The sequence below is a fragment of the Cricetulus griseus genome, chromosome 2 (genome assembly GCF_003668045.3).
Source record: "Cricetulus griseus strain 17A/GY chromosome 2, alternate assembly CriGri-PICRH-1.0, whole genome shotgun sequence".
In the NCBI taxonomy this organism is placed as follows: domain Eukaryota; kingdom Metazoa; phylum Chordata; class Mammalia; order Rodentia; family Cricetidae; genus Cricetulus; species Cricetulus griseus.
Window position 1 is genome coordinate 216349432 of NC_048595.1, and position 14624 is coordinate 216364055.

At 43.6% G+C, this 14624-nt stretch overlaps 1 protein-coding gene across 1 annotated transcript; it reads right to left on the reverse strand.

Annotated features, from left to right (window-relative positions):
• Positions 1–460: 460 nt before the first annotated feature.
• Ttr (transthyretin) lies at positions 461–8525 on the reverse strand. The gene is made up of 4 exons (XM_027400540.2): positions 8457–8525; positions 7354–7484; positions 4521–4656; positions 461–568 (listed from the first exon to the last, which is right to left on the reverse strand). Exons 1-4 carry the CDS (start codon positions 8523–8525, stop codon positions 461–463), a joined length of 444 nt encoding a protein of 147 aa, XP_027256341.1.
• Positions 8526–14624: the final 6099 nt, after the last annotated feature.

Here is a 14624-nt window from a genome sequence, read left to right on the forward strand (position 1 = left end):
TTTGAGAGTGCTCAGGAAACATACTGTGTGTCTGCAGACCTTCAGACTGTGTGCTATTAATGTCTGCAGACCTTCCTTGGCATGCGCTTTGCTTGTAAAGCTGTGGAAGGTTGACCCACTCTGCTTCCTGATCTGTCTCCATGAGCAACAATGAGCTCCCCTGATGGACAGGATCCTTTTAAACCATGAGCCATAAAGATCTTTCCTTCCTTAAAAAAAGTTCTGGTTACAATTTTTTCTAGAATTCTTTAGTGATGTTATAAGATTTAGGGTTTAGGGACAGTGGGAGAAAAATGAGGGAATAAAAAAAGAAACAAAGCTCGAATGAAATGACAAGTGGTTTAATAGGACTGTTTCACTGCATCTTTCCAAGTTGCTAACACAGTTTATAGAACAAGAACACTGTTTCAGTGCAAATGGGCTGCTACTGCATTGGCAAGATCCTCCTGGGCCAGGTACCTCACACCTTGGGATTGCTGACGACAGCAGTGGTGCTGTAGGAGTATGGGCTGAGGAGGGCCGCAATGGTGTAGTGGCGATGGCCAGAGTCATTGGCTGTGAAAACCACCTGGGATAAAGGAGAGAAAGTTGCTTCAAACAGAGCCCAGAGGCAGGAGCCATAGTCAATGCATTTCCTGGAAGTTAAATGCTGAATTGATAATGTTAATTTTACTACCTTATTTTTGAGGGGGATGAATAATTAGAAGAAAATCAAATATGCTGCCTCGTAAAGTCTTGGGAGCCTTGTGCAGCTCCTGGAGAATTGCAGGAGGCCTCTCTGTGCATGTTTATGACCAGTCCTGGCCAGACCAAGCTGAGACACAGAGTCAGAGGGCTATTGTTCACGTTCTTGGGTTCAGAGGAAAGTAGGGAGAAGGGAAATAGCAACAGAAAAAAGACTAGAAGGGAACAGTGGTTGTCATCCCACCACAGACTTCCCAACCTAGAATGCTGGCAGGAAGCCTTCTCCTACAGACCTGCATGCTGGTGTCTGCCTGTGCTCCTATAGTGACAGCCCCGCCAGGAAGGAGGGCTCCAGGGATTTCTCTTCCACTGCCCTTTGCACTTTCTAATATGAGAAAGTGTATGCTTTCCGGTAAGTAGCAAGGATGAGGGGGTGGGGGAAGGCATCACAGGCTTCTCTCCACAACACAAGCGGTGTGTGGCTGGTGACATCAGCAGGAATTTGAACAAAGGAAGGTCTCTGGACAAAATGTGGATTTTCTGATTAAGTAGCCACATCTTGAGCCACTACTGAGACACAGGGGCAGCAACAACCCAGGTGCCAGGGAGTGAGACACATCTAGAAGGAATGGTGGACAGAGAAGGTATGTGTAATTTTACTCATTTTGTGTAAGTTTTGGATGGAGCTTTGAACACACTTAGAATAAACACTTTTTATTTCCGAGTGCAGGTCAAAGAAAGGTTGGATGAAAGAGTTAAACAAACTAACCCCAAAATAGCATCCAGATAGATGGAAGGGAGACTCATTTCAAACTCTCTGTTTTATTTATTTATTATTATTTATAGTGCTATGGATCAAATTTTGTGAATCCCAGGCAAGTTCTCTGGCACTGAGTTACAAGCCTAGCCCCTGACCTCAGCTGGCCAGTAACTACTGATCATTGTGTCTTAGCCTCCCAACATTAGAGTTCAGGTATGTGCCATTAACCCACTCTGTGAAGTTTCTTTTCTTCTGTCACATTGTTATCTAGTCTCATTTGTTTCTTCCTCAAAAGTGAAAAAGGGATATTATGCAATTTTTGAAAAAAAAATCTATCAAACTCCAGAGGGTAGTTGTGCACACCTTTAATCCCAGCACTTGGGAGGCAGGCGGATCTCAGTGAGTTCAAGGCTAGCCTGGTCTACAGAGAGAGTTTCAGGATAGCAAGGGATGCACAGAGAATACCTATTTCAGAAAACAAAACAAAATAGAATCCACTAATAAAGAAAGCTCAGTCAGTAAAGTTATTGCCTTGTAAGCATGAAGAATTTGATCCCCAGAATCCATGTAAAAAAATTGGGGTGTGGTAGATTGTATCTGTAATCCTCGAGCTAGGAAGGTAGAGATAGCCCCGGGGCTCATTGGCCAGTCAGTCTAGCCTAATTGGTGATATTTAGGTTAATGAGAGACCCTGTCCCAAAGTTTATGTGTGTGGCAGGGTATAGACAGGGTTCCTGAGAATGACATCTAAGGTTGTCCTGTAGCCTCAACATGCACACACACACACATGCATTTGTGCTCCCCAACCCACATATGCACAGGACCATGTATAAAAAATTCACAAAGCCAAGAAACCTATCAGTTTCAAAGCACATTTCCTAATTTTCCTTGGTGTGTGTGATCAGATCCTCTGGGACTCTGGCTGGAGGCAGTGGCCAGCACTGAAAGACTGCAGCTCTTTAGGGGAAGTTCATCAGAGGAGGAGACAGCCAAGAGGACCTCAGCAACAAGCACTGTTCACCTGCCAGCACTGGAGGAGGAAGGACTCACACCCCACTTGTCACCATCTTCAGCTCCAGTGTGCCAAACCGTCTCCTGATCCACTGAGGGGTTCACATCAACAAGTGATATGAGCGTGGATGCTTGGTGTTACCTCTGTATCTCTAGCATTTTGCTCAAGGTAGGTTTTCAGTTTTGAAATGTTTGTTGAGTGATGGACTGGGAGTGTGATTTGGTTGGTAGAGTACTTGCTTGGGCATCATTGAGCTTTGGGTTTAGAGCTCCAGCACAGAGTGATACAGCTGTGCTAGTTCATGCCTGCTATCCTAGCAGTTGGGAGGTAGAGATGGAAAGACTAGGAGTTCAAGGTCATCCTCAACTGTGTATCTCATTTGAGGTCTCTGGCCTACAAGAGACCTTTTCTCAGAAAAGGCCAAAACAAAATAAAAATGTATTGAATTCTGAAAGGGCATCAAGTATTCAAACAGGAGTAACATGTTATGTGTGAACCCTACAAGTAGTGTAGCTTGTACACTAGTGGGCTACTAGACCCAGTGGGCTGAGACCTGGAGCAGACAAGGGTGTAAGGGCAACTAATCTAGTGAGCAGGGGCAGTGGCCTGTCTGGTGTCTGGCTAATCCTGCACGTGCTCCATCCTACTAGTGTGTTGGTGCCCAGTGAGTAGTAGTTAGATTTTGTCTTAGTAGATGGAAGACTCTGAGCAACTGTGAACCCAAGAGTCCAATAGGCTCCTCTGGTTTGTCTGGTAACAGAGTCTGCTGAAAAAAACTTAAGGACTCATCCATGGCCAGGCCACAGAGAGTGGTTCCCTGTCATACTTCACTGGTTACATTTTGTCAACCTGATACCAACTAGAGTAACCTGGGAATAGGGTCTCTCTATTGAAGAATTGCCTCCATCAGATTGGCCTGCAGGCTAGTCTGTGGACATTTATTTTGATTAATGACTGACGCAGGAGGGCCCAGCCTATTGTGGGCAGTGGACACATAGACCTGGGCTGTATCAGAAAGGTAGTTAAGCAAGGCAGGAAACAGGTTTCCTTTCTGGTCTCTGCTTCAGTCCCTACTTCCAGGTTCTTCCCTGCTTTGCTCCATGATGAACTGTAAACTGTAAGATGAAACAAACCCTTCCCTCCCCAACTTGCTTTCAGTCGTGGGATTTATCATAGCAACAGACAGCAAACCAGGTCACATGCAGAGCTATTTTTGATGGAATTCATTATCTCAGTTCTGACCAAAAGGCCTGGATTCTATTTCCATGACAGCCGCCTGTGTGAAGTGACTGAAGAGCTAGGGAGACTGAAGCCAGGGCGAAGTGAAGGTCACTAATATGGCTTTGCTTGTTGGCTTTGTGTTTTGATTTAGCTCAGTTTCTTAGAGAAGTTGACTGAGGCATAGAAGGTACATCAGCCAACACAGAGCCCAACTCCCACCTGGCCTCCAGTGGATGTCCCTGTGCCTTCACTTGCTTACATGTGCTAGCCATGTGACCTTGATGAGGTACTTAACTTCCCTCGGCTTCTTCATTGGTAAAAGTGGGTGTAAGACAAGGCTAGCCCTCCAAAGACTGGTCTAAGGATGTAACAGTTTTGATACAGAAAGCCCTTTTGCCATGTGCTGTGTACTGGGAGATTTAGCTATTTAGCTGTTACAATTTTGAATGTGTTGTCATTCTGTGCATTATCAGGAATTGTTTACCCAAACCTCTGGAGCACTAGATGCATTCTGAAATAAAGAAAATGCCAGAATTTAGAGAAATAACACAGGGAACCCTCTTTTTGGCTATGAAATGTCCTTAATGGCATCCCAAGGCTGCCTCAAAGGTAAACATTAATATTCCTTCAACAGAGAAATAAATATTCATATAAATGTAACTAGCTGACTGTAAGTAGTGCAAGCAGGTCTGTGTTGCTGAAAGAGTTTTTGACAAACACAGAAGGTTTGCTTCATTTTGGCTGTAGGATGGGAAACAGGCCCTGCTTTCTTCTTGTGCCCAAGAACAAAGTACATTTCCTGAGACTGAGAACAAACCCCAACAACTCAGTGTGTCCACTCACCTCTGCGTATTCATGGAACGGGGAAATGCCGAGGGCCTTCCAGTAGGATTTGGTGTCCAGTTCCACCCTGTACACCCCTTCTACGAACTTCTCATCTGTGGTGAGCCCGTGCAGTTCTCCAGATTCAGCTGTCTTCCTGGAAGGCACAAAAGTCCAGGTGGAGTTAGGGGAAAAGAGGGGCTACCACACACAGACATGTGTGTATATGTGGTTGTGATATATATGCATGTATGCATATGTGTGTAGGTGTGCATATATATACATACATATATATATATATATATACATATATATATATTTGTGTATTTTTTCCAGCAACTGAATCAAGAGGGAGGAAATTCTTATGTTTGTGATAAAATGGCAAGGAATTCATGGAAACCTTATGTGCAACTCATCGTAGAGTCTTATCTTATGAGGATAAAATACAGTAAAATGTTTACCTTCAAAGTCTTAATCCAGGCATTTACCTTCAAAGTCTTAATCCAGGCATATGGGGCCACCTATTACCCTAGTGTTCTGGGGATAGAGGCAGGAGGATTGCTACAGGTTTGAGGGCAATTTGATTTACATAATGAGTTCTGGACCAGATAGGACACTGTCTCAAAATTAATTAATTGGAATTTTTAAAAGAAAGAAAAGCCTTAAAGCCCAGGGGTGTTGCTCAGTGATAAAGTTCTGTCCTGACATTTGTATACCCCTGAAATCAACACACACACACACACACACACACACACACACACACAAAAGCATTCAGGGTTAATGACTTGATGAAAGTTCGTGACAGTCCCTGAAAGTTGCTCTAACTCTGTGACAGCAGAGTGACAGGCTTGTGTCCCATGGCACAAGGGTAACCTCTGGAGGTAGTGTCGTTTGTCAGAGTAGAAACCCTAATAAACAAAGAAGAGGTTAACCGACTTTCTCCTTTTATAAAGTTAATCTTCTTGGCAACTCTTTGCCAACAAGAATACCAAGTGACTTTTGTGTCCACATAGGCACCAGTTCCTAATGGAAATGTTAGAAATTGTGCCTCATTTAATTACAACCAAGACAGATAAACTAGCAATTGTCTTTAGTGACTCTGACCATGCCTGTCTCCATCTCTCCATCTCCCTTTTGGTGTGTGTACAAGAAAGAAGAGTCACAGGAAAGTCTGACTACTTGGGCATCGATTGTATTGCAACTTAGTTTCCCCTAAGTGTCATGCTGTGCTGGACACTTACGTAATCATTATGAAATTAACAAGTAGAAACTCAGTTAGAACCAAACCAAAGAAAATGGTCTTCCCAATGGTTGCTGATGAACATTAGTGGTTCTTGTTGTTCAATTAAAGCTTAATATACAGTCTTTACTCAGGAGATGTAAGAGCTTAGACATTCTTCTAGGTGCTAAGGGTATCTTAGCTGCTTTTTCTTTTGGTTCATTTGTTCAGGCTCATTGTTAATTTCTTGGAGATTCTTGTGGTGGTTAAAACAACAACAAAACAAACAAACAAACAAAAAAAACCGCACACACACACAAATTGTTATGTGGCCAGCACAGGTGGGAAGTCATTTTGACATGCTCGTGGGTGATTGTAATATTGATCATCCCCTGGGTTTTGCCTTGCAGATCTCTGTTGATGTGTTTCTTATTAAGCACGGTGGCTGCTAGACTTGCAGAGAGCTACTCTGTTCTGATTGCACATTTAAAAGCCCCTGCTTCTGGTTAACATCGGTAAGATCCAGGAGGGTGCTTCACCAGTTTCTTTCCTTTCAGTAATAAATCAGCACAGGTGTGCATCCTTCCTAAGATCCTAAGACAAGGACTCAACTCTTGAGCAATACCCATGGGTGCCAGGGAATCTCAAAACTCCTGAAATTACCCATGTGGTTTTATATATGTTGTCATATGTTGTCATATGACTCATTGTGCCCATGGAGTCTATAATTTTCTCTCTCTCTCTCTCACTCTCTCTCTCTCTCTCTCTCTCTCTCTCACACACACACACACAATCTCTCTCTGCATACATGCATGTGTATTGTGTGATTGTGTATATTATTTTTGCAGTGTGTATGTGTGTGCACATTTGCACCATCTCAACTCAAAGCTGGATGTCTTCCTCAATTATTCTATACCTGTCTTTTTTTTTTTTTTTTTGAGACAGGGTCACCAAACACGAACCTACACATTCATCGAGGCTGGTTGACCAGTGAACTCCAGGGTCGTCCTGTTTCTAAGCCCTCACCACCAGGATGGTGTTACGAGCATGCACTACCATGTTGGGCTCTTACACAGAGTCTGTGGATTCACACTCAAGCCCCCAGTCTTCAGAGCAGAGATTTCACTGACTGAGCCATCTCCCTGTCCCTAGAGATTATAATGTTCATCACCTTCTTCAAGAGGACTGTGATGAAAAAGGTAAAGTCCTGAAGCAGGGGAGTACTGACTCTCCTTTATAGTCCCTTCAGTCCTAGACTGGTCAGGCACAGCTAAGCAGAGCGGGAAGGCACTGTCTTAAGAAAAGGTCTCTCTCTGCCTGCACCTTAACCCTCTAACATTTCCTTCTATTTTATGTGTATGATATTTTGCCTGTGTGTGCATTTGGGCAACACAGGCATGGTGGTTAGAAGAGAGTGCTGGTTCCCCAGAAACTGGAGTTACAGATGGTTCTGAGCAGCCACTTTGGTGCTGGGAGCCAAACCTGTGTCCTCTACAAGAGCAATAAGTGCTCTTAGCCACTGAGACATCTCTCTCAGCCCTAGAGCTGGTATGCTGTGTGTGTCAGTCTCCAGCGAGCAGAAGGGTGAATGGAAAGATAGACCCAATCCTGTGGCAGGGTGCTCTTCATGCTTACCCGGAGGCGAATGGCTCCCAGGTTCCCTGAGCAGTCTTTTTGAACACTTGCACAGCCACATCCACAGCAGGGCTGCCTCGGACAGCATCCAGGACTTTGACCATCAAAGGACACCTGGATTCCCCAGTGCCCTGGGTATAGGGAAGACAAGAGAGATGTCAGTGAAATTGATCGGAGTGAAAGGCTTGTTCTTTCTGGTGTTGGAATCTGGAACAAAACCAAAAGTACATGCTGATCCCATTATGATAACGTAAGTGTTGACAATTAATGAGCTCCTTTACTCAGTATAACACAGGCAGCGCTGTTTCCTAAGCAAGAACAGTTTCTGCCTCCAGACACACTGCTTGCACCAGGGACATGGTTAATGAATTTTCAAAGGGAAAATGGGCCCTCTGGGAGCCATTGCTTGCTTTGTTCACCTCTCCATCTGAATGGAGCCACTGAGAAGGTGCATGGTACAAAAGGCCAAAATGGTCTTTTCCTTGAGATCATTTTAATCAGCTGTTGCTATAGTAATTCTCTCTAGTTGTAACATAACAACCGCATATTTCCTGACCCACTTAATTGTATTAATTCAGTCTTCTAGAGACTTCATCAGATATTAGAATAGAGTGTTGCTCTCCCCCCCAAATAATGATCAATAATACATTTTAATTAGCTGAGAAACCAAAATATAACCTTACACAATAGGTATAGTAAATATAATTTCTAACCAATATGTTAAATAGATTTTATGAGAATTCAGTATTAACAGCCCCACTGATGATGGAGCTTGAACCCTGGGCTTTTCACTTGCTAGACATACACTGAACCACTAAGCTACATACACAGGATTTTTCTGTCTTTATTTCCATGTTCATTTCATATTTTTATTATCTAAGGACATCAAGATACCGAGCATTACAGACTCACTGCACCAACACAACAGGAGAAAGAGCCAAGGGTCTAAACCCCAGATCTTCTCTTTGGAGTTGATTGGGAAACAGTCACTGAGCACCCGTGTCCTAATAACACCAACTAGTTGCCAAAGCTGGAGGAAGCCACCTCTCCTTTATCTAAGATGCACCCACCATGTCTGGAAAGTCTTCCATGGGATCACTTACCGAAGGGCCAGCCTCGGACATAAATGCCAGTCCAGCGAGGCAAAGGAGGAACAGATGAGGGGACGCCATCCTGCTAGGAGCCAGTGGACCTCTGTGAAGGCTGCTCCCAGGTGGAGGGGCTTTTATACTCCCTCTTCCTAAGCCAGGCTGCTGATCCCTGCCAATCTGACTCCAAACCTGCTGATTCTGATTATTGACTTAGTCAACAAAGGGAGAATAAGTAACCTACACAAATATGAACCTTGTCTAGTGAGATTAGAGCAATGGAACATTCGCCCTATGAAATAATCCTAACTGGTCATTTGACCAGCCAGATCCACACAACAAAGTGATCTAAATCAAAGGAAAACAGCCTGCTATGCTGGATGAGTGCAGTTGAATTTTTGGGATTTTTTTCCTTACTGATTTCTATGCATCTTTTCCAGTTTCCATACATTTTAATCTTTGATTTTATATGATAGACATGTTGCATTGATTTTATTTCATACTGGTTGACATCTGACTGCCCAGGTTTAGATATAGTGCATTAGCAAATATCACTGCATTGGGCTATGAGCCAACAAGGAAGACCCCATAGCAGTTAAAAAAATTCTCTGGTAGTCAAACTAAGTCATATGGAAGCTTTGCTTTTTTGTATCTGTGTGCATGTGTGACACCGTTTCTCCATTCCTAGATGAGGTTCATCCTAACCCCAAGAATAATGGTGTGTTTCAGATTGCTGTTTGTGAGATTAAAATACAAAAATCTTTACCGAGTCTCCTCACTGGGAATGCAGGAAACAAGACACTGGCTGGTTTTTGTCAGAACTGTAATTTCTGGAAGAAAGTAGAGATGCTGTGAGGAGATGCTGTGCCTGGTGACATCATCATCCTCACTGACAGGTCCAGAAATTCAGAGATTAGATGATTCTCTGTTGAGACACTCTGTGTGTGTGTGTGTGTGTGTGTGTGTGTGTGTGTGTGTGTGTGAGAGAGAGAGAGAGAGAGAGAGAGAGAGACAGGCAGACAGACAGACAGAGACAGACAGAGACAGAGACAGAGAGAGACAGAGAGACAAAGAGAGAGAGAGTGTGTGTATGGTGAGAGAAAAAGAGAGTGTGAAAGAGTGTGTGTGTGAGAGAGAGTCTGTGTGTGTGTGTGAGAGAGAGAGAGAGTAATTTAAGGCAGGATTTTATCCTTATAGGGACGATATGTAAGAGAGACACAGAGGATGTGTGTTTTGGACATATGTCAAAGGTAATTGTAGCTTGGAACACCAAGAGTTAGAGAGACATTCACATGGCTGATAGAACCATGTTAGGAGAAGGTCATCAAGTAATTATGAAGGATCCCAGCTACCAGGGAAATGGGGAAGGAACAGGAAGGTATCCCAGAGTATAAAATCATGCAGAAGCCTCTGGCAACTATAGGAAAGCAACAGTGAGCAGATACATCGAGACAAAAATCTCTTACAGACCCACAACTTAAGAGTCTGACAGAGTTCTGACCCACCCAGCCCTAGATCTTCTACTCGATGGCTGGCTTGCTTCTGGCAGTGATTTCCTAGCTCAGAGATCAGCACACACATTTGTAAATCAGAATCATCCATGCTTCTCCTTTTAAGGGGCTGTTCTATGAACTTTAAATATGAGGTAATATAAACACATTTTATAAACTGAAAAATGCAAGTGTGGCATGATTCCATTCACTATCTGTGCCTGAGGAGAAAATCCTTTCTCTAGAATCTCATGCATTGTCACTGGGAGTGGCCTCACTATTTTCCATTGCTCAGTATGTAATAGAAAACCCTTCTCTATATAGGAATCCCAAACATTTGAAGGTTCTTTCACTACTACCCAGGAAAATCTCCCACCATGCTTGTTAACTCCACAGGCTATTGAAACCAAGAGTTGCCTCCCTGGGATCTTGTAAACTGACAAAGCTGGGTTGCCACCTGCCCACAGGTACCACTGTTTCTCTACATTTTTGAAATATTTGCAAAAATTACAAATTGAGCCATGTTGCATTAAAAGTTGGACTTTTGGCTCATCTTCAGAAACTGGAGGATGGCAATAGTTGGCTTACATCCATGTAAATAATCCATGGGGGTCCCATACTGGGACATCTCAGTTTCCTGAGTTCCTTCCAACTCTGAGGCCAGATGACATTGCTACTGGCTCTGTCATGCTTCAGTTTTTTGTTCTGTTTTGAATGCACATTCTGTATTCCTGATCTGTGATAATGCCCAGACACTTTATAGAATTTGTTGTGATTGCTGGTCTTCTGACAGCATATTTTTTATGACAAACAAACATGGCTGCTTCTTTGAGAGATTCCTCTTCAGACATAGGACCTGGATGCTCTCGACCCAGGACTTTGTCCTCTGGCTTCCTCCCACTGGTCATTCTCTTCTACTGTGATGTGCTGAACCGGACACACACTCCAGATAAGATCATGTCAACCCTGGGGACATGGTGATAAGGCTTCAGTCTCCCTTGACAAGAGTGCTCTGCAGACAGTGTTGCACCCGAATAACATTGTATTCACGTTGGCAACCCCTACCCTGCATCTAATACAGCCATAGAGTATTCACCATAATGAGACACACTCATTTATCAATTTTGTTTGGCTTGATTTGATTTTTAGGGATAGGATCTCACTGTGTACCTTTGGCTGGCCTGAAGCTCACTATGTAGACCAGGCTGGTCTTGAACTCACAGAAATACCCCCTCACTCTGTCATTTATAAATTTTAATCTAAGTATAGGATCCCCAATTTATCTCTGACCATTGCATATGGTAGTTCTGACCCACCACCCCATCTTGTTGACATTTGATAATTGATTCTATTAACCAGTGAATTAGAAACCCCCAGAGGCTTTCATTTCTTTACTCTTTGAGCCAATATTGTCCTAGAAAACATCTTTTTTTTTTAAGTTTAATTTGAAAGAGAGAAGGATGTGGAGAGAAAGGGGGGCAGCTGTGAAGCACAGGGAGGATCTCAGTGTGACAGGAAAAGCCACTGACGCCCTAACTCAGAGGGAGATTGTGAGAGCATGTTTGAACAGAGGCTGGGAGAGCAGCAGATAAACTGTCTGGGCTCCGAGTCAAAGGTCAGGCTGTATTTTATGTGATGGAGAAGGACAGAAGGGAAAACGGACAAAGAAAGAATACATTCTTTGTCCAAGGCATGCGTGTGGGACAAAGGGAAGTTGTTCCCTCACAGAAGCCCATCCAGTGCTTTTTGCCAGAGAGTGAGTTTGTGCTGTGACAAGGTAACACCTTTTTTTGTGTTTAGTTGAATTTCTCAAAGCTCTTCATGGAGGATCTTGCAGGGATCCATCAAGAGGGATGAATTCATGTCAAAGTTCAGCACCTTTCCGGAGCCTCTGCTGTAGACTCTGCCTGTTCTGTGGTAAACTAATAGCAACCAAAGTCCACAGCTGGAGAACACAAGGACCATTGGTGCAGGGTTTAAGTTGCAAGGAGGTGTCTTTCCTTAGCCCTTACCTGTTTTTCTTCACATCCTGCCTCTGGTGCTAGAGCCCACATGCTTAACTAAGGTGACAGACTAATTTAGTGACAATATCCCTCTCCCCCCTACCAAATATGTGATAGTTAATGAACAACTCTGGCTGGCCCTTAGTTTGAGATTCTTCTGACTTCGCCCTTAAAGTGCATGGCCTTATTTGACACATCTTTCATCTCCTGGACAATTTCTTCATTTGTTTTCTGAAGGTCCACAGCCAACACCTAGCCAGTAGTCCGTAGGCCCTGGAATGCCTGCTAATACTATTGCTGTAAGCTGATTAGCAAGAAGCGAGTTGGAGGGCCAAGTGCTTGGGCTGCACATCATGGTGAGGGTGTTAGAAGGAAAGAAATAACAGTGCTTGGGGCTCTGGGTCTTTGCAGGTCAAAGAATTCAATTTTGTTAGCTCACCCTGAGGTGGGTATAAGTCCTGGAGGTTTGATTAATGCTAAGCAAATCATAAAGTCTCATTTTAAAACCATAATGCTGATTTGATTAAAAGTCAGATGCCCTTCTGATAATCAGGGATTTGGAGCAAGAGTCTTTGCATGCTTTGTGAGAATGTTTTCTAGGTGGGAGAACCCAGCTAAGTTTGCTTACTTTGTTGTTGAACATTTTTCGTATTGAACATACTTGTTTGTACCTACCTTGTCTAGTGTGCTTTTCCTCCTGGGAGGTGAGTACATATTGAAAAGGCCTTTCTTTTCTCCTCTTCATTCTTCTGTCTTCTAACCATCCAACTGAAGACTAACATTACCCAGGACATGGTCATAATATCACATTTTAGTTTTGGTTCATTGTGGTTTCAGTCTCATCATTGAACTGTAGTGGCCAGCTTAGCTGGAGCAACAATTGAGAACACCCTTGTGTAAGAATGGTCCGCATCTTATATCATGCATGCTGCCATATACTGTATTGGTTGCTGTGTTCACACATATTTAATTACTTTATGCATGCATAGACATTAGATGTGGTGAGAGTTCTGAATTTTAGAATGCTCTAAAGATCCTCTTCCTAGTCTATATTGACAGAAGGGGAGGGTCAAGGCCCTTTTGTCAAGGAGATGGGTTTCCTTTCATTTCTCTTTGCCATTCCTTGTGGTTTTCAGGTGGTGAGTCCCAACAGAGTTGAGATTGCTTGGCATTTAGAGCCTTCTGGCTATCATCTGTGACGTGTTAGCAGGAGGTGTGGGTACAGCCCAGTGGAGAAGTGGTAAGGGTCAGATAGCTTTCCAGTCTAAACATGTCATTGGCTAGCTCACGGCTTAGTCCAGTTTCCAAGGAGACTGCATTGCACTTGGGTCAACAGTACCAGCTAGAACTAAAGATTTGATTGATCTCTTGTCTGTGTGCACGAAGTCGTGAACTGGTCTGTGGCCATAATCCATCATTCAGGATTCAGGTTTTGGTTTTGGCCACTGCTGTTATCTTCTGACCTGGGAGGTATGAGTGATAAAGAGACATGCTAAGTTCAATTAATTGGAAAGAAATACTTCTGGGCATAAGGCAGTGTGAAAACTTCAGGTTACTCATAATTGAACTATTAAGGAAAGATAACATGTTCATTGATCTGGAAGCCGTTGATGAATGGGCAAGAATTCACAGATAGAAGTGGCTTCAGGTTCATGAAGGGATAGGATTTTACTTTTACTACCAAAGATAACAGTATCTAAGTGGTTAAAAAGAAATTGTGCTTGTAATTCTTTTCTCACCTAAGAGGAGAAGTGTGTGAGTCTCCAGCTATGAAAGGGAGGGGGAAGTTAATGGCCTAAGTCCTGTAGGCATGGAAAGGAGGAAAACTGAAAATCTAGGACTAGGAACCAAGCATAGACTCTGACAAAATCATCAGGTTTGTTTTTAACCTCCCTTGTTGTTTTGTACGTGTGCTTTTGCTCATGTGGAGGCCAGAGGTCAACCTCCAGTGTTGTTCCTCGGGTTCCATTCACTTTGCTTTTTTTTTTTTTTTTTTTTTTTTTGAGACAGGGTTTCTCTGTATTGCTTTGGAGGTTGTCTTGGAACTCACTCTGTAGACCAGGCTGGCCTCGAACTCACAGAGATCCACCTGCCTCTGCCTCCCAAGTGCTGGGATTAAAGATGTGTGCCACCAACTCCCAGCTCCACTTTGCTTTTTTAAGACAGTTTCTCACTGGGACCCAGAACTCACTAATTAGTCTGAATTGGCTGGCTCCTGAGCCCCAGGGATCTTCTGGCGCCTCTCCCATCCCAGTGCTGGAATTACAAATGCTTCCCACTATGGCAAACTTTTTACCTAGGTCCCGGGGATGCAACTCAGGTCCTTGGGCTTGCATGGCAAGCACATAACTGACCGTGTTTCACCAGTGCCAACACTATCTGTTTTAAAGGGTGACAGAGAGATTTAGAGGAGGTGGGAGGCAGTGGAGTGGTAATAGAGCAAGCAGAAAAGGGAACGTCAGAGTCATTCTAGAGCCTGGACCTGATGGACTCCAGACACAAGCGGTTTCTGGTTGAGTTTCTACATACATAAGAACAATCCTGCACACTGGGGCATGTGAGGATCCTGCTCATCCCAAGGAACACAGCCATCCTAGGACCCAACTGATAGTGGTTGCACGGTCAGGACCTTCTCTGGAATAGGAAAAAGCGGTAGAAAGATTTCCTATCCATATGGCAGGAAGTGAGTC